Source organism: Chanos chanos, chromosome 3 (assembly GCF_902362185.1).
Source record: "Chanos chanos chromosome 3, fChaCha1.1, whole genome shotgun sequence".
Taxonomy (NCBI): domain Eukaryota; kingdom Metazoa; phylum Chordata; class Actinopteri; order Gonorynchiformes; family Chanidae; genus Chanos; species Chanos chanos.
In genome coordinates, this window is record NC_044497.1 from 6,935,467 (window position 1) to 6,960,917 (window position 25,451).

At 43.2% G+C, this 25,451-nt stretch overlaps 1 protein-coding gene across 1 annotated transcript; it reads right to left on the reverse strand.

Annotated features, from left to right (window-relative positions):
- Positions 1 to 1,468: 1,468 nt before the first annotated feature.
- vps41 (VPS41 subunit of HOPS complex) lies at positions 1,469 to 23,713 on the reverse strand. The gene is made up of 29 exons (XM_030768523.1): positions 23,649 to 23,713; positions 22,758 to 22,796; positions 19,449 to 19,556; positions 16,036 to 16,113; positions 15,643 to 15,717; positions 14,551 to 14,613; positions 13,514 to 13,579; positions 10,713 to 10,832; positions 10,366 to 10,512; positions 10,066 to 10,132; positions 9,801 to 9,898; positions 9,055 to 9,184; positions 8,555 to 8,670; positions 8,179 to 8,235; positions 7,981 to 8,042; positions 7,763 to 7,844; positions 7,321 to 7,413; positions 6,904 to 7,031; positions 6,583 to 6,727; positions 6,248 to 6,289; positions 6,091 to 6,141; positions 5,609 to 5,746; positions 4,354 to 4,408; positions 3,474 to 3,614; positions 3,103 to 3,239; positions 2,792 to 2,891; positions 2,567 to 2,611; positions 2,122 to 2,201; positions 1,469 to 1,814 (listed from the first exon to the last, which is right to left on the reverse strand). Exons 1-29 carry the CDS (start codon positions 23,667 to 23,669, stop codon positions 1,734 to 1,736), a joined length of 2,565 nt encoding a protein of 854 aa, XP_030624383.1. The 5' UTR covers positions 23,670 to 23,713; the 3' UTR covers positions 1,469 to 1,733.
- Between the last annotated feature and the right edge of the window lie 1,738 nt (positions 23,714 to 25,451).

The following is a 25,451-nucleotide window of genomic DNA, read 5'->3' on the forward strand; positions in this document are numbered from 1 at the left end:
GAGGTTGAGGTTAACGAAAATGAAAGAACTGCTGTTCATTTCTTTTCTCTTCGCTAAATCAACATAGCTCTTCAACCGTAGATGTTATTATTATTTTTTCTTTTTTTTCTTTATTATTTCTTCTTTTTTTTTCTTTTTTTTCGTGATGTGCGCAACAAACGGGGCGGCTTGGTTCGGACACGAAAGAGAGACAGAGAGAGAGAGAGGGGGGGGGAGACTACCTCAGTTGCATATCTGTGGTTACCATGTCAACCGAGCCTTGGCTCCAAAAAAAAAAAAAGAGAAACGAAAAAAAAAAAAACGACGTCGGTTGGGGCAAACACCAGCCCAGCTTGAAAAGGAGCGGCGAAGTCTTCATCCGAAACTTGAACATTCGTTTTTTTCCTCTCCAAGGAAAGGGACTTGGCAAGAATTGGTCACCAGGGGGAAAAAAGGCTAATGATTCACATTTTGGAATACTTTATGAAGTGGCCTTATTGAGAGAGAGAGAGCGAGAGAGAGAAAAAAATATGATGGAGAGAGTTATATAGAGAGTGAGAGAAACTGCATCGTGTTTTTGGGAAGACATTCATTGTCTGTGCCAGGACGTTTTAACCCTGTCACTCAATCGTACCACTCTGAGGAGTTCAAATAAATAAATTGAAAAAACAAAAAAACGACAACAACATCTCTCTGTATCCCTCTACACGAATGTAATGCTGAGCTGTAGATTAACAAATAATACATCAATTGACCATCCTATGATTCCTAGAACCTGTGCCCCAAGCCCCAACACACCCCCCACCCCCCCACCCCTAAAAAACCCCAACCTGTTTTAATTTTGATTTCATGATTGGCAAACCTTTATTAAAGCTTCTGTGTTCTACTCTGTTGTCATCCATGCGAGCTGATTTTTATGTTCAGCCACTCTCTTCTTTTTGCCTGTGTGTGTGTGTGTGCGCGTGCGCGTGTTCTGGAATATTCTCTCTCGTTCACATGACTTTTCCTTGGCTCGTTCTTTTTAAGTCGATTTATGAATTGTTGGGGAATTACTGTTTCACATGGACCGTTGGTCTTGGCAGAAATAAAATATGACTAGTCAGCAGATCGGTATGGTAAAATGCCCAGGCCTGTAATCACAGATGCCAAGGTAAAGTTACTCCCTGCAGTGTAATCTCCGAATGCGCGGAACAAGACCGCGTTGGAATTATCTGTATTAAAAACAGGTGTTGGTGAGTTGAAAATGAAGAAGTAGAGATAAACTTGATCTGCAATGTTGAAGGGTCATTTCTGCAATGTTGAAAGATGAAAGATCTGATTGGATGTTGAATGCAGTGCTTTATGCACTTTAACCGTGTAATGAATATGAAATGGTGGTGATGCTTAAGCCTGGCTGAATGCCTGGGTCAGAAAAGGAGACGGTAACCACGGCTGGTCCATTCAGAGATGACACAAAACACACGGGTATCTGGGAACATTTATTTGCAACTTAGCCGGCGAATTCTGTTTTATAAACGCAAAATGGAGACAAAATCAAAAACAACGTACAGGTATAAATAGGAAATATTAGTACAGTCTTAATTCGATCGAGTTAGTTCGGTCTTCTCGTTAGCAAGGAGACTTTCTGTTTATCCCATCAGCATGCTCATTGTGACAACGTGCAAAGTAATGCGTCGAATGTAGCTATTCCATGTTTCAACATAAGCCTTTTTTTAAAATAGTGCTCCAGTGTCAAGCAGAACAGGGTCCAGTTTCTACTTCTTGATCTCTGGGAATCCGCTACCCGGTCCTCTCCTCTTGGCGCTGCAAATATTACAGAACTGGGCGCCCGGGATCTGCAAACAGGAGGAATACGTAAGGGGAAGTTAATCTGGTCAGGGTGGAAAGTTACCAAGAGAAAAGGAGATGTTACACATTTAATTTAGATCTATGAAACATCGACAGGGAAAGGGGTAGTTGGACTGGAACCAGTTTTGCTGAGGCTGTTCACATGTCTCTAAAACGAATGCTGTGAGAACGAGGGCTCGGAGTTTGCGTTTGAGAAATAAATCAGCACTGGTCACGTTCACATGCTTGGTCTGCGTACACCAGGCACGTGCTCGTAACAGAACAAACAAATCAGGAGATGTGACTAGATCTTACTGTTCCCGGAGAAGGCAGGCATTCCCTGTGGAACATGTGTCGACAGTGGAAAACTACGACACTGAACTGCTGGGCTGTGTCTGAAACAGAACAAACACAGTCACACACACACACACACCAGTCACTAACTTATCCTCATCATCACCGTGCTCCGCAGTGAACTACAAGCTATTCTGACACACCAGCACAGACAGCAGCAAACAGGACACGTTTGGCTTGAGATATCACACTCCAACAAAAAACAGGTTTTAGTCAGTGTCCTCTGAAGAAAAAAAAAAAAAAAAGCCCTCAACGCGATCTCACCGACAGCAAATCAAAGGTTACGGTTCACGTCATGCTGCGCTTCGCGCCTTTCCGAAAATACCACCTCGGCGACGACGACCAAACGGAGTTGTCAGTATTAATTTGTCTGAAATGAAAACTGCCTCATCAAAAGAGATCGTACCTGAAGGTAATATCGCCGTGTGGCACGATTCGCAGATGTTTTCCTCTGAAAATGAATAAATAAATATACATAAATACATCAGTGGAATTCAGGGGACAAGGAGTGTGGTTATGGTAATCCAAGGTGTGAGGCCATCATTGTGAATAAATGACCAAAACTAGGAAGATGGTTTAAGAAATACAGATAAAATCTATACATGGTGTTAATTAGTAAATGGCCGCTTACCATCAACCCTGACCCCCCTCATTTGGGTCCTGTGCATTTTTTGGAGGAGAGAAAGGGAGTCTGCCACCAGGATCTTCTTACAGCCTTCACGCAGCAAGATCTAAGACACGGCACATGATGAGGATACCACAGGAAACATCTCCATTCAACACCTTCTGTCTTTTCTCTGTATACTGTTCATTAAAACCGAACTGTAGTTTTCTTGGGTTCTAAACATTACGCTAAATGGCAGGTTATAATTCTGCTGCTGCAACGCAGACGCTCTCCACCGTTAGCTGTGGCTCTGAAGGACATTGGGCGTGATTATGAACCTGTAAATTGTAGTCCTGTAGGATTTTGACCAGAGAGTCTCTGAGGTTGGGGATTTCCATGCCCTCTTTAATGCGGTGGATTAGAATGATGGGATCCACATGAGTTCCAATGTTATTCAGCAGTCCTGTGATGAAAGCTATAAAAACAAACAAAAAAAAAAGACAGAAAATATATGTACATTCTGAACAACAAAACAACAGAGATTCATTTTAATCATGCTCAGGTTTAATAAAAAAACAAAAACCTTAATATGTTTAACAGCATTATCAACAACATGACAACTTTTAAATGACATTAATATCAAGGAACGGACAGAAACAAAAAAGAAAAAGTGGTTTCAGGATGATTGGTAAGTAGCGGGAGGTCTTACGGGGTTTGTCTATGGAGTAGGAGATGAGATCTTCCCAGAGTTCAGCGTCGTCCTGTTCCTTGGCAAACTCGATGGCCTTATCAACGTCCTCAAGCTCCTCCATGATCATCTTCAGGGCCTGTCTGCAGTTTCCCATGCGACCTGAGCGTGAGCGGGGACATGAGGTCATTAACCTCGTCCTTCTGCCTCTTTAGGCCATCTCTGTCCCGAATTCTTATGGCTTAGAGAACTCTTACATTTCTGTCTCTTCCACTGCCGCCATCTTAGTTGTGGAGAATGACACTCTCAGGTCGTCCTTACACACAACGAGCTACGTTACGCTGACTTAACCCGTATGGTGTTTTACTGCATGACAATATTCAAAAACTATGTAATTTCCTCACCATGTGTGACCACAGATGAGTGGGGAGTGAAAGACAAAAAAAACCAACAAAAAAACAAGGAACTTGTGTCCACTTGAGTTTCTCCAGAATCCCAGTTAATTTGCTTGTTCGTATTCTCCTTACTTTAACTGTGGCATCATGACCAGAGTTGGGTTTCTGCTTTATGTCTATGTCATACAGCTTTAAGAGTGTAACATAATAATGTCAGAGTTAAAGAGAGGATTATGACTGACTTTTTTAAAAATATATATTAACTCTGACATCATGTTACATTCTTAAAACTGTATGACCATCATGTTACATTCTGACATCGTGTTACAATCTTAATGTTGTAAGTATGTATATGTATAAATATATATACACCATTGACTTCCAGTCTGTTCACTAAATGCATAAATAAATGACATGGAAGTTACTTTTTTCTCTGTTTTTGTAGCAGAGCTGAGATTGCGTGGCTCTTTTAATTGGGATGTTCAAGAATGACAGGTTGTACTCACTCAGGAGGAAGACCGTCTCCTCCACAAAGTTCCTCTGTTGGCAAATCTCCAGAGCCTGCCAGAGATCAACCACAGCATGTCAGAAACCAGATTAACCGCAGCATGCCAGAAACCAGATTAACCACAGCATGTCAGAAACCAGATTAACCACAGCATGTCAGAAACCAGATCAACCACAGCATGCCAGAAACCAGATTAACCACAGCATGTCAGAAACCAGATCAACCACAGCATGCCAGAAACCAGATTAACCACAGCATGTCAGAAACCAGATAAACCACAGATCAAACACAGCCTGTCAGAAACCAGATTAATCACAGCATGTCAGAAACCAGATCAACCACAGCATGTCAGAAACCAGATTAACCACCGCATGTCAGAAACCAGATTAACCACCGCATGTCAGAAACCAGATCAACCACAGCATGTCAGAAACCAGATCAACCACAGCATGTCAGAAACCAGATCAACCACAGCATGTCAGAAACCAGATCAACCACAGCATGTCAGAAACCAGATCAACCACAGATCAACCAGAGCATGTCAGAAACCAGATTAACCACAGCATGTCAGAAACCAGATTAATCACAGCATGCCAGAAACCAGATTAATCACAGCATGTCAGAAACCAGATTAACCACAGCATGTCAGAAACCAGATCGACCACCGCACGTCAGAAACCAGATTAACCGCAGCATGCCAGAAACCAGATTAACCACAGCATGTCAGAAACCAGATTAACCACAGATCAAACAAAGCATGTCAGAAACCAGATTAACCACAGATCAACCATGGCATGTCAGAAAGCAGATCTGAGTGGGATCAGTATAATCTACGATCATATTACGATGCATAAAGATGTTCTCCACTGACACAGCCCGTTTGTTAAAGATATAAAATAAGAGTCATTACTCATCTTTGTAAAATCCATTTAACCTTTTTAGGAGCCAACATTGATTAGTAATTTTTTTTTACATTTTTTTTTATATCATTTTTTTCAAGTTGTGAGTAATGCCTCTATTATTTTATATTTAGTCAAGTCGAGATCTGACTCTACATTATTGAAAATGTTAAGTCATATGGTCTTGAGCGTTGGAACATTTGAGTAATTTCCTTTCCAGCGTGAGTCATTTAGAGTCGTTGTGTCACCAGCGTAGGGGATTCAGAATCATAGCTTCTCCACAGTTAGAGATGCAGAGTCAAGACCATGTACAGTGACAGGTCTAGGATCAGTGGTATGTAAACGCAGTCCTACCTTCTCCAGTGGACAGTGGGTGCTGTCTCGGAGAAAAGGTAACAGGTTGGGTCTGTCGTACTCTGCGTACAAACTGATCTGTCTCTCATGGTACTTCTGACCCTTGTGGTGGTCTCTCTTGAAGAGCTTATGCAAGTACTGTAAACAAAGCAAAACACACAGACAAAATACTTACTACCATTGTTACAACAGCCGGACCAATGACCGTGACTGACCAAACCAAGGTTGGGTTTCACTTGCGTAGCTCATGCCTCACATACAAAAAAGTGTGGAAAAAATAGCAAGGCAGAGGTTCCAGAAATTTCCTTGGGTCAAGTTACTGATACCTTTGCACGGTTCAGTTCTAAACCTTTCCAACATATCCAGAACAAGCAGAAACCAAATATGTTGACATCAAAAAGTAGGTGTATCTTTGAAAGTTTAATTTAATTTTTTTTATTTTTAAATGTTAAAGAGTGTTTAAAAGTTCATCTGGGCTTTACCACATGTAAAAGCTCTGGTCTGTCTTTCAGTTCCTCCACCACTCTGTCTGTCTGAAAGAGAAAACACAGAAAGAATTGTTAAAAAAAAAAACAAAAGGAAAAACAGAGTGATAGAGCGTTTTTAATGATGAGACTGAGGCCATGCGGAAGAGCTTACCGATATTTTATCTTCGTTATCCAGAAGCATGTCCACAGCTTTCTGAAAATGGAGGGAAAATTGAGAAAAATAAACTTCAGATGAACCTGCCTGGCATTTTGATCATCCATCTTCCTTTGAAACATGACACAATGTTTGAAAATCCAGTGTCTCTGATTGTTTGAGATGTCAAGATCTTTAAGTCAAGGTGTAAAAATCTCAAAGGCTGTTCCAACACCGCGCTGAATCTTCCTAAAACACGAGATAGCTCAAACCTAGAGTGAGAGCAACTCTGACATGTTTTTCTATGTATCTAAGAAAGACTCATTTGATTTGTTTACGGGTTTGTTTCTAACCTCTGTGTCGAAGTCCATGAGGAGGACGATTTTGTCCTCGATGGAGCTGAAGAGGTTGTGTTTGTGGATGAGCTGATAGACGTCTTTGTGTCGGAGTTTCAGGTAGATCTCCAGTGCTCGGTCATACCGCTGATCATACGTGTATCTATGAGGAATCGCAAAGAAAGCATCACACAAAATAGATACCACCATCTACACGCACACCTTACACTTTTACCTACTGACACAATGATAGACACTATAATTCATTTTTACAAATACATCATGTGGTAAGAAGGTATCTTCGCATCACAGGAAGTGACATCATCCCAAGTCACTCACAGTTCAGCCAGGATGGTCAACAGCGTGCTGTTTTTCGGGTCCTTCTTTAGGTGGCTGTCCACTGCCTGAACAATAGTCATGTTGTTGTAAAGTTCTCCGGGCCACTCCCTAATGAGCGTGGCGAAACCCTGAGAGGGGTAAAACATCGACAGCCAATGGCGTTAAAGACAGATTTTCAATGCACTATACAGCGTTCATTATTACCTCGAGAGTGGAGCTCCAGTAATTTTTTTTTTTTTACAAATACACAGCACCTCTACTGAGCAGAAGTCGTGATCAACACGACCGTTATAAATGAGGCGTAATATGAATGAAGTGAGTACACCTATAAGGGAGAGAACAAAAAGATGAGTTCCCCTGAACATACGGTATTAACAGAACATTACGCCGACACCTTCATAAATCACACGCACTCACTTCATAATCCGTCTTCAGAAACTCGTGCAGGATCATCTCGTAAATGGCTGGCCGGAGACGCAGGTCTCCTCTAGGTAAATACTGACTAATGGCCTAGAGGGAGAGAGAGAGAGAGAGAGGGAGGGAGAGGGAGAGAGAGAGAGAGAGAGAGAGAGAGAGGGGGAGGGAGGGAGAGGGAGAGAGAGAGAGAGAGAGAGAGAGGGAGAGAGAGAGAGAGAGAGAGAGAGGGAGAGGGAGAGGGAGAGAGAGAGAGAGAGAGAGAGGGAGAGGGAGAGGGAGAGAGAGAGAGAGAGAGAGAGAGAGAGAGAAGGAGATGACATACATCAGTAGCATTATTCTGTGATGCCGCAGGACAAAAAAAAAAAGAAAAGATAAATTGAAGTTGACAAAATAAAGATGGCAGTGTGTTGACCTCTGGGAAGTTCTAAAAACAGTCGCCTACCTTCAACTGTCCGATGGTTTTAAATCTGTAGACTTCATTTTCCCAGAGGTCCATGTTCTTCCCCAACACTTTCTGACACTTCCTAAAACAGAAAGAAAGCAACAGAGGAACTGAGAGTGATGGGTTCACCTTTGTAAAGATCAACGCTATTTCAGGTTGGTTGAATCAAGATGAAACACCACTACTGAAAGCGACAAAGGGCCGCGCTACGCGGGTACCTGGCCGCGGTGTCGTAGTCTCCTTTCTCCACCAGGTGATTAATGTACGACATCCCGATTTTCTGCAGGACAAGAAGACGACACGCTCTTTTCATCTGACGACACTCTTGAGAGTCTAAAAAGGTTTAAGGTTGTAAAACACTTTCCGATAATCTCGATCGTCACACGACTCAACCTCGTGTGGTTAAAAGCCTCTACCTGAACGTCATGTCTTTTAATGTTTTTGTGGCTGATCTCTGCTGCCATCAGGGCCTCCTGCAAAAGAGGAAATATGGTTATCCTTTTTTTTATTATTATTATTATTATTATTCACATTCAACTCTGCTTCTACAGGCCTGATGTTGCCATTCTGACCAAAACTGACAAGGGCTTTGAAATAGTCTCTCTGATTCTCTGACAGAAATAAACAAGATTTCAACAGAACTTCACGTCCACGCAAGTTCGCTTCAAACCTTATTACAAAATCATTACGATGCAACTTCAGAATCAGGACAAATACACATGTTTATTACTGCAGCTAAGGAGCCAGAGAGTAGTCTCTCACACACACACACAGACACACACACACACATACCTCATATTTCTTCTTGTCTAGCAGCCAGTCGATGTGATCATCCTGATCTCTCTCTTTGGCAAGGACAATGTCTTTGGGACTGATAATGTAGAACAGGGACTCTCCTTCAGCATGTTCTGATAACAGGAGAGAAAGAAAGTTTGACTGGTTTAACAGGAGAGAAAGAGAGTTTGACTGGTTTCACAGGAGAGAAAGAAAGTTTAAACGGTGAGTTATTGCCAATAGTTGAAATATGTTCAGTGGGGTTCGTGAGGAAAAACACTGACTGAGAGTTTTGTAAGATACGGTCTGTCCTACACAAAACCAGGAACACAGGAATTCATGACATCATCACTACCACTGTCTCAGCCAAATGCTACATTATGGAAAAGTCTTTCTTCTCACAACAGCTGGTAAACACATTCCTACATACAATTCAAAACCAAGATATAAAATATATTATATGTGGGAAAGCCAGAGCACAATCAACTCCCTCCATCTATCCATCCATCCATCCTCACCCAGTCTGTAGTCTCTGCACTCATTCTCCTGGTAGTGGCGGACAGTCAGCGCGTCAGAGGAGATCTCCTCACAGCTCTCCGGTAACGGCTGAATAATGTCCAGACGGGGACGTGCCCTGAACTCTTCCTCCTGAGCATGCGCGCGCGCGCGCACACACACACACACACACACACACACACACACACACAGACACACACACACACACACACACACACACACAGACACAGACACACATGCATGCGCGTACGCACACGCGCACACACACACACACACACACAGACAGACACAGACACACACACACACACAGACACACACACACACACATGCATGCGCGTACGCACACGCGCGCGCACACACACACAGACAGACACAGACACACACACAGACAGACACACAGACACACACACAGACACACACACACAGACAGACACAGACACACAGACACAGACACACACACACAGACACACACACAAAGACACACATGCATGCGCGTACGCACACGCGCGCACACACACACGCACACACACACACACATAGACAGACACACACACAGACAGACACAGACACACAGACACACGTACACACACACAGACACACACAGACACACAGACACACACACACACAGAGACACAGAGCAAATATACCGTAAGCACTAATGTGCTAATCTATGTTGGTCAATCAGTCAACCAAATCAGTTTACATTCTCTGGGCCGGACGTGTAGCAGTGAGGGTTAAAGGGCTGTACCATTTGCTCAGAGTTTTCTTTAACGTAGTACAGCGTCACCAGCTGGTCAGCCAGCGGGGCCAGTCCGCTGATGAAGAACTCGGTTTCAAACGCAGACACTGCAGAGGAGAGACAGATCAGCAGAAAACCAGTCCTTCACTACCGTTAAGACACATCTCAGTCACCTACTACACATAGTCAATGCCATACGAACACAGTGCGTGTGTGTGTGTGTGTGTGTGTGTGTGTGTGTGTGTGTTACAGGAGTAGTCTCTCTCTCTCGTACCGATCTCCACATAGCGACTGGGTAGATCTCTCATTTCCATAGGGTCCCTCTCTTTCACTACACATATCTGAAAACACAGACAGATACACAAGCAGCCCACTCACACCCAGTGTCTTTTCAACAGGGGATCCACATCCACCCCCACACGCGTTAAACAGGTTTATGTCAAGTCTGTATTACTAATCTTTTCAGTATTAGACTTCGACACAAGATCCCCGGTTCAACACACGTGAGCACTGCACACACGCAAAGAGACAAAATCAAACACACACCCACACACACACGCAGACTCACACACACCTTGACTGCGTTGCCCCACCCGATGATGAGTGTGGTGTTGTCTTTCCAGCACAGGCTGCAGGGATACATGTCGGGTCTGAGACTGGTGTTGTCCCGCAGGACGTTAGTGATCCGCTGCTTAGTGCTGAAGTCATAAATTTTCACCCCCTGAACAAAAAAACACGACGTCACCCGCATCTTTCCACGTTTTCATCTCCCGTTTCGTTCCTTTGTGGAGATTAAACACCTGCCGCCTACACACGAACATCACTTAACACGTAATGAATGGAGAGATTTGATAGGACTGAGTAAATCAAATGAGAGGGCTGCGTGAGAGTGCTTAGCGTGGTTCGGCGAGTCAGACGCACCACGTTGTTGGCCCAGGCGATCAGATTGGCTCTCCACTTCACGTTGGTGATGGTGCCTTCCCCCTCGTGCAGAACAGACGTCTTCCAACGGTTCAACCAGTTCCTCTCATACAGAAGCAACTGCATGAAAGAACCGCATAAACAGAAGTTACCGGAAAACTCGCCAGGCTTGCTTCCCCTCTTGTAAGCAGCACCATTCTCATCATTTCTTACTCTAATGCACGCTGACTCTTAGCACCCGCGGCCCAAACACCGAACATCCAAAATTTGTGTCTTCAAGGTTTTCTGAGAAGACACAGGTAGCCTGACTCAACACGAGTTTCGTTATCTGTGTCCCGTGGCCTACCATACGGCGCAGTCAAATTTAGTACCCTGTCAGAGCACAATGTGTATTTGAGAAAGGAGGGAAACATTTGAAATCAGAGCTATGATTATTAATTAAAATTCCAAATACTGAACACAGTTCTAGAACTCCTCTAATTGTTTCACATAATCCACCACCAGAGGGCAGCATAACACAGAGTATGAATGACAGCTCCACTCGAATCCAGTTTGACATGCTTGACAGCATTCTCAATGTCAATTCACCAATCACTCTCTAAATACAGGTGAAATCTGTTTAGCAATAAGTAGTCCTTTTGTGTGGATATGATAAAAAAAAAAAAGATCTTCCAAAATCGCATGAACACGTTGCCGTGAGCCGTTATAAAGTTGTCTGGCCTGTTATATGAGTTTCTAGAACCTGAAACAGGCCACTGGGTCCACTTAGCCTTAGAAGTCTTTAGTGTTAGCTAACCTTGCATCACAAAAAAGCAGCTGTGAATAGAGACCCTCAACTGGCTACATTACTAAGAATTTAAATCACTTACATTCATATACAAATATGTAATTTTTTTTTAGAGGGGGACAATTCAACATCTGAAGGTTTCCATGTATTGTGCTCATAATACGAGAACTTAAACAATAACCATTCAAACTATGCTGCTTATTGTTTTCGGGTTCCTCGACTGAAAACAGACAGTCCATGAGAAAGCTCACAAGACTGATGAAACTTCCAATGACGAACCCGAGGATCCGGTTACGGCCTTGGTTCAAAAATCACCTCCCGGTGCCTCAGTCTCTCAGCCTAACACACAGCCCTGTCCCCTTCACCCTCTCCCTCTTTCTCCTTCTCTCTCTCGCTTTCTCCCTCTCTCTCTCTCTTTCTCTCTCTCTCTCTCTCTCTCTCTCTCTCTCTCTCTCTCTCTCTCTCTCTCTCTCTCTCTCTCTCTGTGTCTGTCTGAGGAAGAAGAAAGACGCCTGTTCAATGTCGCTTCGATTCCACACTCAGGCTATGTTAACAGATCACAGCACTGCTATAGGAGTTGACACTCCAGAGCTGCACAGACGGAATTGAATTGCCTTTGACAAGATGTGTCTTCAGTCGAAGCCGTATTGATTTTCATGGCGGGCTGCATTATGGGAATCCTAGGGCAGGAAAGCAGACGGAAATCGGCGACGGAGGAACACGCGGGCGAGAGAAACACTCTCGCCACGAAGTCGCGGTCGGAACGCAACATCTATCAGACGGACTCGCGGAGTTTGATTGTCTCCTTGTCAACAAGACTTAAGAAATTAGATTCTCACTGTTAAGTTATCATTTTCAAAGTGGATGTGGTTATTTTAGAGTTTATGACTCATTGTAAGAGGAGATGTCTTAGGACCACAAAGCTTGCATAAAAAAAAAAAAAAAAAAAAAAAAACTGATAGTGAAATTTAGTTTTCATGCGGTGATATTTTTGATCGTTAAAAACTCAAAATGCTGTATGACCAAAACAAAACAAAACAAAACAAAACAAAAAAGGCACCATTTATTCAAATTCAGATTTCAAGCAGCGATCTACTTCACTGTTCAAATGTCAAAAAAAAAAAAAAAAAAAAAGCAGCGTTTATTCAAATTCAGTTTTCGTCCGTTGAAAAAAAACTTGACTGTTAAAGCACTCCAGCGTTAGAAGGGAGACCCACCCCTCTCAATCCGTGAGAAAAGATCTCTTTCGTACAAGGCGAAAGAAAAATGACCCGATCAACATGTTTGAGGAGAGAGAGAGAGCGAGAGAGAGAGAGAGAGAGGGAGGGAGAGAGAGAGAGAGAGAGAGAGAGGAGGAGGAGGAGGAGGGGGGGGGAGCATAAGGAGAAGAGAGAACAATAGACAGTCCAGAGTGAATAGGCTAAAGTACAGGCCAAATGTGTATGTATCTGTTTAGTCTCCAGGTTCCAGAGAGCTCTGCATGCACCTACACCATGGCACTCTGGGTAATGACTGTTATTTGTTGCGTTCGATAACAACACCTCTCTCACTCGCTCTCTCTCTCTCTCTCTCTCTCTAGCGAACAACACACAGGAGAGGAAAATGGACCAGTCTCTCTCTCTCTCTCTCCCCGACACGACCTCAGAGTAAGGCCAAGACAAGAAGAGCATTTTACATCTAACAACAACCACGACGATGGTAAGAGCGAAGCTTCGCGCGCTTGCGTTCCATCTTCCACTAAGAACGCAATAATCGTATTCAAACGACTCACTTCAAATCCAACTCAGAGGACGAACTAGAGAGAGGGATGAAAACGTGTGTTTTGGTTTGAGCTGCAGAGAGGAATGTGTGTGTGCGGCTGACTGCTGGAATCAAATATTAAACTTCCTTCAAAGTTTACGAGCATAAGAACACATTTTAATTAAGAAAGGGGAAAAAAAAAAAAAAAAAGCAATTAAATGACTTGCGATTCGAAGCCAACTGAACTGTAAAATCAAATGTCTTTGTTTCTCACCTTGTTGCCTCCTGTCACAAACTGCTTGTTGTTTGATTTGCTGAACTGAGGATGTAGGGCAACCACCTGTGGATGATGTGAATATGAATAAGATTTGAATATGAAGAGCTCTATGATAATGTTTCCGTAGCAAAGACAGTCATCAGTTTGTTTGTTTTTTTTAAAAACCACAGTCATATTTCACATGACTGTAACAGGGTCCTTCATAAGCTGTAGTGTAAACACATAGGCATTACGAATAGCAACACCTTCACTGAATGATTCTCTATAACACTCTAACAATTACAAAACGAATTAGCATTCATTTGAGTTTTCAGACGTTGGGCCCCAGAAAAGAAGACAAAAGGTTTAATACATTTAAAACATCTAAAGAAACGCTAGATCAGGCCTTAGGACAGAGAAATGATGGTCTTTACTCTGTTTTTTTAAGTAATTTTACCAAACTCACTGTACAATAAAGTACAATAAGAATGCAGTGATAGACAGCGATTCTCCAAACCGCACCAGGCGACCGACAGGACAGTGTGTGAAGTGTTAGCCAATCGGAACAGAGACCTATCAGAATGGGCCAATGCAGAGGCAGAGAGAGAGGCCTAGTCTCTTTTTGCCGCGCCTTAAGACTGTGTATATGTGTCCGCGCAGTCAGGCTCAAAAAAAAAAAAAATGTACTTATTAAGTTACAACTTCCCACACACGAAAACTTTTACCCTGGATTCTTCCCGCTCAATGGATTTAACCATTAGAATGTTTGGATGGTTCCGTTTCTTTGTGTTACCATGACATCCATCTATTTAAGACCGCCCTCTGGGCCTGGGTTCTCCTTATATAGGGTTCAGTGTTCTCTGGGACTTATCATAGGCACCAATGCCCCCGAGAAAACAATTATAACCAGAACAGGGGCCAGAAATTTCATTACTTTTCAGAGAGGATGTGATGATGAGAGGCTGGGCTGACAGGAAGTCGAAAGTCAAAGGTGGCAATGTCTCATCAACAGGTTACCATGGGAACGATAAGCGACTTTAACTACGATATCTTACCTTGATAGGGCAATCGAAAGTCTCATGGAAACCTTCTCTGGTATAGAGCCCGAAAACTTGGACCTATTGAAGAGAGAGAAAGAAAGAGAGAGAGAGAGAGAGAGAAAAGATCATTTTCTGTGGTAATCACTGCAATACTGTAAACTATAGAGGAAGCTCTATTCAAGCAGGGACCAGACAGCACGTTTTTCATTGGCAGGCCCCCAATTAGTGGACAGGTCATTCCCTCCTGCCCTGCTGTGCACTCTCTGTCTTTCTCTTTCTCTCTATCTGTCTCTCTGCTCTTAATCTCTGGCTTTACTGGACTCCACACAAACTTTAACATAACTGTTAATTTGTGCTCTCCTGTCTGTCAGGGAGGAAAGAATAAAAAAAAAAAGAGGGTTAAAAGAAAACTGAACAACAACAAAAGAAAGAGACAGAAAAAAAATTGGAGTAAGTGTGTCAGATCTACAGCGCGCTGTTGGTTCTAACAGCTGAGGCAAGAGTAGACATTTCACATGACATGTTCTCAATAAATAGAAAGTTAATTAAATAACAACTGCTCTCGCTACACCTCGCGATCGCTTGGACTCGAGAACGCGAAGACGGGTTTTGGAATATCTCTCAGATCAAAACACAGGTTACGTGGGGCGGGCGTTCGGGATTAGCGAGCGGCGAGAAGCAACAAAGGTTGGCACATCGATTTTAATTGGCGCTGCCGCTCCGCGCGCGACAAGATCTCGGTTTTTTGGCCGGCAAAAACGTGAGGCGCGGAGATATCAGAGCACATATCTGTGCCGAAAAGCCGCGAAGGGTGCTAACGATTAGCCGCTGTCGCCCTGATAACAGCCAGGTGGAGATCAATGAGAGGATAGCTTAAGTCAAAAAGATAAAAATAGGGTTGTTTCGCCCTCTCTCTACATTAGTGCACAGCCACAAACACTTGAGCAAAACATCTTCAGATGAAATCCAGCCGTTGCGAAAATCTTTATCCATTATTATCAGTTGATGTGAGGCGCTTGAGGGCGAAGAGAAGGGCTGGTGTTTTTTCGGGCCAGTCGCAGACACTGAGCTTTATTCATACGACACACTACTGTCTGCTCTCCTCACCTTCCCATCCTCTGAACAGATGCCAACATGCTCTCCGCTCTCATCCAAACTGATCTGATTAATCTTCACCGGACTCTGCAACAAGACGGAGAGAGTTAGGGAGAGGGAGAGAGAGCGAGTTAGAAAGTTAGACAGAGTGTGAGAAACAGAAAGAGTTAGCGTGGGACAGGGAGAGAGAGAGAGAGAGAGAGAGAGAGAGAGAGAGAGCAGTGTATGTAAAATACAAAAACAACTGAAAAAAAAACCCAGCACCTTTATTGAAGCGAAAGGTCAAATGAACAAAAAAAAAAAAAAAAAAAAAAGCAAACAAAACTCAAGTGTTCCTTTGGTTACAGCTGACCTCTGGATTTGAGAGAGATATTCTCAGGTGGATGTCCAGGCCTTTTAACTTACTACATCAAACTTCTGTGTCACGTTCCCCTGGATGTCCAGCAGGAAAACCTTCCCAAAGTGGGTGCCCAGAGCAAGGAACTGAAAAGGGACAGAACAGACACAAACTAGATAAGAAAAAAAAAAAAAAATCACAGAGCTACTTAAAAAAACCCTCTCATAATAACAAGCCTACAGCCTGCCATGGTGGAGGTATTAAAGATGTAGTCTAGCAGAAAAGAGTGAGTGAGAGAGAGAGAGAGGAAGGAGGGAGGTTTTGGGGGGTGCGGTTGGTGGAGGGGGGGGGGGTGGGACTGCGCCCTCGGGGCAAAAAGTGTGAAATTGCTGGAGGACAGAAAACCCTATTTATCAGAGCGCCACACTGTGAAATGGCGTTTTTCCGACAAATCAAAAACTCTAAACATAATATATGCGTCACGGATCATACACAATTCCCCTTCTCACACTTGACAAAATGCTGTCCCTTATGTGTATATGTGTGTGTGTGTGTGTGTGTGTGTTAAAATGCAGGTGATCTGAAATTTCTGACACTCCAAATTAGAATAACTTTGCATTCAACGTTCAAAGTTATTCTAAATTCAAATTAATATTGATGAAAAAACTAAGAACACAGCTGCATGTAACCTGTTCGGAGTTCAGTTAAATTTCATTCATAGCACAACGCGATCGCATGACCGACGTACGACAGAAATATCACTGAGTTGATCAATAGGTGACTGCTGAGCATGGGCGGTTATGCACTGAATCTGCTGACATAACTCATATTATATGAGTAATAGAGTCAGCACAAAAGCCATGGTAGCAGACACACCCTGACCAACCGGATCCACACCAACCAGAACCAGAGACACACCCTGACCAACCCGATCCACACCAACCAGAACCAGAGACACACCCTGACCAACCTGATCCACACCAACCAGAACCAGAGACACACCCTGACCAACCTGATCCACACCAACCAGAACCAGAGACACACCCTGACCAACCTGATCCACACCAACCAGAACCAGAGACACACCCTGACCAACCTGATCCACACCAACCAGAACCAGAGACACACCCTGACCAACCTGATCCACACCAGCCAGAACCAGAGACACACCCTGACCAACCTGATCCACACCAACCAGAACCAGAGACACACCCTGACCAACCTGATCCACACCAACCAGAACCAGAGACACACCCTGACCAACCTGATCCACACCAACCAGAACCAGAGACACACCCTGACCAACCTGATCCACACCAACCAGAACCAGAGACACACCCTGACCAACCTGATCCACACCAACCAGAACCGGTGACACACCCTGACCAACCTGTTCCACTCCAACCAGAAGCAGAGACACACCCTGACCAACCTGATCCACACCAACCAGAACCAGAGACACACCCTGACCAACCTGATCCACACCAGCCAGAACCAGAGACACACCCTGACCAACCTGATCCACACCAGCCAGAACCAGAGACACACCCTGACCAACCTGATCCACACCAGCCAGAACCAGAGACACACCCTGACCAACCTGATCCACACCAACCAGATTTAGTGGGACTGCGAGGCCTCCATGCTAACAACGACGGGAGAAACACTACGCCACTGGAGGGATTTTTCAGCATTAGGTCAAACTGTGTCCAACTGCCTTCCCAAAGCGTGCACAGACACATAAACACACACTCACACAAACAAACACAGACACACACATGTAAGCACAGAGAAACAAACACACAGGCACACGCACACACACATATACATACGCACATGCATGCGCACACACAAACACAAAAAAATTAAAAAATGCACAAGGTCCATCCCTGACCCTCTAATATATCCCTTCATCACACAGACCTAGAGATTAACACACGAGCCCTAACTCAGCACCCACTTATTCCTAACACACACACACACACACACACACACGTGCGTGTATGCGTGCACACAAACCCACACACAAATGTGCGCGCATGCACATGCACACAAACATACACATACACATACACATACACAAACACACAGATACACACACCTCCTGCCATTTCCCTGTGCGGTGCAGTGAGTAGCCTCATGCTCCAGTGCAGTCTATAATGAAATGCTTATATTTACAGGCACAGCTGAGCATGTCCAGCAGAACCCCCACACAGCCTCCCCAAATAAAATCAGTCCAAATAAATAAATAAAACGGGCCGGGCCGCACCGGCCCACAGCCTCTTATAAAAGGATTTATCAAAATGGAATTGCTCCAAATGAAATTCGGATTCGGGGCACTTAAACCGAGGGAGTGAGGGAGGGAGGGGGCGTACGCACGTGTGTGTGTGTGTGTGTGTGTGAACGGTTCAGGCTGCACAAGCCACACATGAAAACATTACATTAGGCAAATAAAATTAAAAAAAAAAAAAGGAAAAGAAAAGAAAGAAAAGAGGCAGGAGAAAGCGAATGAGTTAAAAAAAAAAAAAAAAAAAGGAGCAAATTCATGGGAAATTCAGCGCTTTGATGACTTGTGCTCTTACAACGTGGCTTTTTTTTATTTTTTATTGGGTGCGATAGAAGAGAAGAAAAGAGTGGAAAAGGAGGAGGTCGGAGAGAGAGAAAGAGAGGGAGAGAGAGAGAGAGAGAGAATCCCCAGAGAAAGAGAGGGAAGGGGGGGTAAAAAAAAAAGAGGAAAAATCAATAGCGGTTAATAAAACATCAGGTATGGAGACATAACTAGGTATGACTATTCCTCCAGTGAGGCCGTGCATGAGTGAAGTTCATGCCATGACGATTAGCCATCCAGCACAGACCGCTCCGGTGAAAAAAAACAAAAAAAAAAAATCAAGCCTCAGACAAAAATAAAAGAAAGAAAAAGAGAAAAAAAGCCATGTCCATCTCAGAAAGAAAAGGAAATAAAAAAAGGGGAAAAGACAGAGGCTGCTGACTAGTGTGTGTATGTGTATGAGTGTGTGTGTGTGTGTGTGTGTGTGTGTGTGGAAATACAGAGGGGGAAAGACAGGTATCATACACAGAGATGGAACGGAGACGTTAACCAGTTTCTTCATTGTGCAGACGTCAAAAAATTGTTCTTTCTGAATAAAAATAAATCCTTTTAAATGAGTCTTGTTGGATTTCAGATTAATTATTTTAATGAACAATAGTAAAATGAATTAACAAATGTATTCTATGATGAGAAATGAAACCAGTACCAAGAAACTAGGTTTCAATTCAACTGAAATCCATTAAGTTCAAATTAAGCGACGGACAATACAATACAAAGCCTGATAACCTTAATTTCCCTGCTTTCCCGTTAACCACATCTCCAATAAAAACCCTCTGAATCAGTTTTACTAAATATTAACACATTTCTCACTCAAACACGGTGACATTTCTGAGAGGAGGATTCTGGGCAGTGAAAGCGTCCAGTGGGTGGTACCTTGTCGTGAACAGTCATGCAGCTGGCCGCGTCCTTCTGCAGGATCTCCGACACGCCATTGGCCAGTCTCTCATACTTCAACTTAGGCTCCTCCTCGCTGTCCTCCTCCTGAGACAGAGAGAAATAAATGGGTAGGGGGAAAAGGGGGGGGGGGGATGGAGACCATTATTTTGGACTTCAATAAGACAACATCCAAACATCTGCTCCTGAGAAAGGTTTGAATGAATTCGTTTTCAGCTTCCACCTTGCCAGTCCACGGGTTGGACGACAGCCAGAGAGAGAGAGAGTAGAAAACCAAAATCAAAAGATGAATGTTTTAAAAATGAAATTTTTGAAAACTGGAGTAAGGAAAGGGTGATTACGCTCACACTCGGACCACGTGCCTGGCCTGGGGTGAGAGAAATGGAGCCGCGACACAGAAAACACCATCGCCAAATGGAACCGCCATCCTGTGACAACAGACCATCGTCCATCTACAATCAGGTCTACATCCTTTCACACACACCACGTTCCATGGAAAGACCCTTTACGTGGCTTCCACATCCACGCCAGTGCCACCTTTACAGGGCGCGATGATGCGGCCGTTCTCAGCTGAAATAAAGTCGTTTTTTTATTTACCTCCCCTTTTCTTGATTTTATATCGCACGTCTTTGCAAACGAAGATAGTGGGGGCGAGGAGAAAACAAAAACTAAAAAACACAATAATAAGCTTTTGTTGAGGGAGGATTAGAGAGAGGCTTCAGACATTTCATTTTGAGAGCATTTTCTACTCTCCCCGCCTTCAACTCCCTTGTCTATTTCCTCTTCTTACCAGATGTGAAATTTCTAACGTCTGGACATTTGTCATGGTCTACAAAGCCATTACAGCTAGGGAAGGAGGAAAAAAAAAAAAAAAACAAGACAAACTTTCTACGCCGAGAGGGGAGGAGGAGTGGGGAGGGGAGGGATGGGGTGGGGGAGGGTGGGGGGGTAGGGGGGCTGGAGGGGAGAGATAGCTCTGGTTTCATATCCCATAATTTCTGCCTCTTGTTAGTGTTTGCCGTTGCCACGCCGACGTGGTGGATGAGTGTTGCGCTGTCCTTCCCAGTGCTCCTAATTGGTGCCCTGGGGAGCAAGGGATGAGGGGAGCTCTCTCTTTAATTGCCCCTTTTCAGGGATGGTGTGACCAGCCAAAACACTCCTCTGTCGCTCACGCACCCTCTCCTCTCCATCCCTCATTCTCTCTCTTTCTCTCTCTCTCTCTCTCTCTCTCTCTCTGTATCACCCTCCAGGTCTTCTAGTTAGAAACATCTAGGCAGATTGCTTTGCTGTGATGTAGCCAGAGGCTTGAAGGGTTAGGCCTCCACTCATGTCAGACTGAACCTGGTTCTTTAGAGTCAACGATGAGCCATGACATCACAGTGACAGTACCCTACACGCTTCTTGTCTTCTCTGGCCTTCTATCTTCCTCTAGCCTCACATGGCAGGCTTTCTCAGAGTGGCTTTTAGTACTTGTGGGGTTCTGTCAATAACTACTGCAGGCTTCCCATTCAAAAACCAGCTTTTCAAATGACCAGTGGCAGAGGGAAAGCTATCATGGGAAGCATGAGAGAGAATGGGAAACAGGATTCCTGCCCGAGACCCCACGGTTTCTGCTGAAAGCCTACAGCGCATTTCCACGCCACCTTCACCATGTCTGTCAGCCGAAAAACCCTGTCACGGAAAGATCCGGATTGTGAGCGGGGGAGACAGAGAGAGAGAGAGAGAGAGAGAGAGGGCCGCTACAATAAACCACTAAATAAACTGTGGCTTGTAGCGATTCTTGAGCAGCACACAATCATGCGCTTGCGGGTGCCTGTCTGTTATTGTGCCTGTATGTGTGTGTGTATGTGTGTGTGTGTGTGTGTGTGTGTGTGGAGAGGAGATAGGAGAAACTGTTCCACAGACAGAGGTTTCATTTACCGGGCCAAGATTTTTATTTATTTATTTATTTGTTTGTTTGTTTATTCATTCATTGCGAATTGTGTTTTCTTTAAGGAGCAGAAGTGGAATTGTTCTTCTTGACATTTCATTCCCTGTATCGCTTAAGAGTCGGATTTCATCCTGCCTGCGACCTGACATGCTATATTTTATTTACCAGTCCTCATACCTTACACCCATACCGTACCAGTAAAAACAACCCACAACACCTTTCAGCCCATTCCGTCTCACTGACCACTCCCTGTCACGTTTGACACTGAGTCTCACCTCAGCACAGAGAAAATCATTTCATTAATATCACTTATAGGTACAGCGCAAACACGATAATGTACCTGCATTTTTATGTACCGCCGCATATGTTAAGGTCTATGCATATTATCAGTATGTACAAGTTTTAATAAAGCTATGAGACATGAGCAACGTGTCTCTTGTGAAAACAGGAATGATGATGAGAAGCACGATTCCTCTGATTTTGAATGAAATTTTTCCACTCATGTACAGTGTGTGTACCATATGCCCCCCCCCCCCCCCACCCCACCCCACCAGCCAATCACAACTCACCAATCCCTGACAACACTCAGGCTAGTATCTGAATTCAAAATTACCCTGAGACTTCATTTGTTGTTAAGCCTGCAAAATTAAGATACATTCAAACAAATGACAACATTAACTGCAAAGCAGTTCTATATTTGTACATGTAGACCTTACATAAAGTGCCTACTTATCATACGTTGTTTTCTGTAACCACTCACAACAAATGTTCTTCTTTGGTGCGAATAATCAGTGTAAAAAGTTGAAATAAATGTCAGTAAAAACAAACATTAAACACAGTAAATAAACATAAACAGATTTTTTATGGGTTATTTTGTCACACATATCGTTAATGATAATGTGACTTTCTCAGGTCAGTTTTCTGTCACTGTGGCACAGTGTCTATTGAAGACACTCCCTTTACTCCAGATGAATGTTGGCTTCTCTTTTATTATTTGATAACACTGCAATTATCATTCGCACTCAGAGCTGAATAGAGTTCTTTTTGGAAACACAGCATGTCAAAAAGACCAGAACATTACCATGAACTGACTGGCTGAGGCCAAACGCCATAGTCAGATCTCATTGAGGTATTTGAAAAGTTTAATAAATAAATAAATGAATGAATAAATAAAAACCGGACTTTAGTTAACCTTGCGGTTTGTAAAGTCGGAACAAAACACGTTGCTTGAAAGGCCAAACTTCACCTCAGCCTTTCATTCTAGACTGAAGCACTGAAACTTTTGTCCACGCTCATAAGGTCAGACTGCACATTCAGTTCGTCTAAAGCGGTCATAAAAATCAAGGACATAATCTTACCTCGGAGTCATCTGTGGACTCCTCAGTTGGTCTCTTCTCCTGACAGAGAAAGAAGGAACATTTGAGGATACGCTGAATAGAAAACGCACGTGTCATGCATGTCGTATACAGGGCATGGAGACAGGGCTGCTGTATGTCGCTCCCTCTCAAGTTTTAGCATCATGTGCTGGATAGGACTAGTCACAGACATAATATAACTGTCAGTCCATAGAACTGACATTGCTGCTGCTTTTAGTGCCCCGTAAAACTCTTCCTGTCTGCCAGCTGACCGTATTGCAATGGGCTGGCGTACTGCGGTGTTTGTCTCATGACTAAACAAATCTGTAGTTTAGGCAACTAGAATAAATCAGTTATGTTTAGTGCAAACACCGTAGCATTCGGCTCTAAAGTACACTACGCAATCTGATCGTATTGTGCCACAGCAATACGACAGATATTTATTGAAATTGTTATATCTTATCTTATTATATGTTTTTTTTTTAATGAGAGAACCTTCTCATCCTAAACGTAGCTTGTTCTCAGAGGGTGCAGAGTAATCCAGGATGCACATAAGAGAATAATCACACAGCGACAAGAGAAAAATACGATTTTCTCCGCAATCGGCTGTCGGTGCACACATTATCTGTGCGTAATGAGATCATGTATATCACATGTTTCGCTGCTGAAAAGCCTGTTTTCATGTGCTAATCTGAAATTATACGATTTTGTTAGCAAACAGAATAACGTTATCTGACATTTGTTACAATCAACCACTACTGCATGTGCATCATCGTGGATATAAAACTACATTTGGAACGATTTAGGAAGAAATATTTTCATCTAAAATGATCATTCAGATGACAGAACATAGTTTGCATTACTGTGTAGACTGCCCTCAGCACAGCCGCTTACCTGCTCCTCCACTTCCGACATGATTAAAGCGTTGGATTGATCTAAACTATGAAGCCTCTGGTTGAAACCAAGGTCTTAAGTTAATCATTGATAATTAAGCAATACGGGCCGAAGAACTGATTACTAATTCCTATGGGAACCGCAGTAAAAGTACAAATACAGTAGCCTCCGATTCTCCACAAAAGTCCTCCCTGAAATCACATGACAAAAACAGGAAGTAAATTGCATTGGTACTATGGATCTTGTAGTTCTTTCGCTAGCTGTCGTTCACTCGTTGCCATAAACGTTGTCAAAGTGTAATAAAGCTGCTCTAATCTTCTTCCAGTAATGGTTAATATATAGCATGCTACACCTTGTGTCCATTTATTTAAATGAACACAATTTAAAATTTGACATCACTTTTTGCTCCGGTATTGCTCTCTTATTTACAAAACGAGATGCTTCTGTCGTTTGGCAGATGTGCTTAAATTTTCCACAACAGGTTTCCTGTCTATAGGGTAACAAATATACAGTATATAATGGAGGTATCAGGCGTTTAGTGTCAGGTAGGTATCAAGATCAGCAACATTGTTGAAATAAAATGCTCTTTCTCTGTCTCTCTTTCTCTTTCTTTGTCTAATGACCTTGGGCAAAACAGTCATATGCAGACAAGGATCCCCTTAGATTCATGCATGAGTGAGGGTTACGGGCGAGGTAATGTTTGATGAGATTTAGTTAGACATTTTTTACATTTGATATGGAAGACGCAGCAACTATATGCACCCCTAAGGAAATGGATCATTTCCGACAGGCTGCCAATATGTCTCATATGTTTATGCTGATGTTCTCTGGCAGATTTTTGGCGACTGATGTCACATTCAGATGAGTGACAGTTTCTAATATAGAATCCATTGACTCTGTAGGTGGGCACTGATTTATAATGATGTACCAGTATTAATCAACACTGTGTCACTATTAGGGAATAAAATGTAACCCTTTTGTCATAATGTGTGCTGATAAAACATAAATCACTTGGGGGCACAAGTGTTTGTAAATAGCAGTTACATCAAGCCGAGGGTGTGACAACCTTCTTTTTTTTTCCCCCCTCATATAACACAGCTGCATGTCTGAACCACCAAGAACGGATATGACAAGGAAAACATACAGAGACCAGACACTTTACGGGTTACGGTGTGCCTGATTGGCACCGATCCCACCAATCAAATCTCACCTTCAAGATGAGGGAGGGCAAAGCAATTATTTGAGGAATCTAAGACCTTTCAAGTTACATCTGTTCACCGGCGAGACGATGTCTTGCCCTTTGTTTCGCGCCGTAGAGCAGAGAGTAGCTCCATCCTCCGTAAAGTGTTAATGTGTTAGCGACCCAATCTGGTGCTTTATCTATAATTCCCTTCTCGGTAAAGAGCCCTTTAAATAGTTGAATAGCCCTCAGGTGGTGGAAGGGTCGCTGTCAGCCACGTCCATATAATATGTTTAGGATAACTATCTAATAATTGATGAGAAACGGCAAACTGTCCGACTGCTTATCGCCTCATTGGTTTGGACCAATATGGCTTAAGGCTGTTTTTGAATTATTAAATGATAATGTCTTGGGCATTTTCTTTTTCACTACATGGTCTCAGCATTTTAGATTGGTCTCATGGTCCAGTTTGGATGGGCTTTGTGCTTTTCTTGTCTTTTTGCATTAAAAATAGAGCGTCCTCAACATGTTTTCCAACGACAGACCAGAGGAAAGACCAGAGAAAAGACGTTACGTTATTACTTACGAAAACTTATTGTTACTTTTGAGCCGTTTCATATATT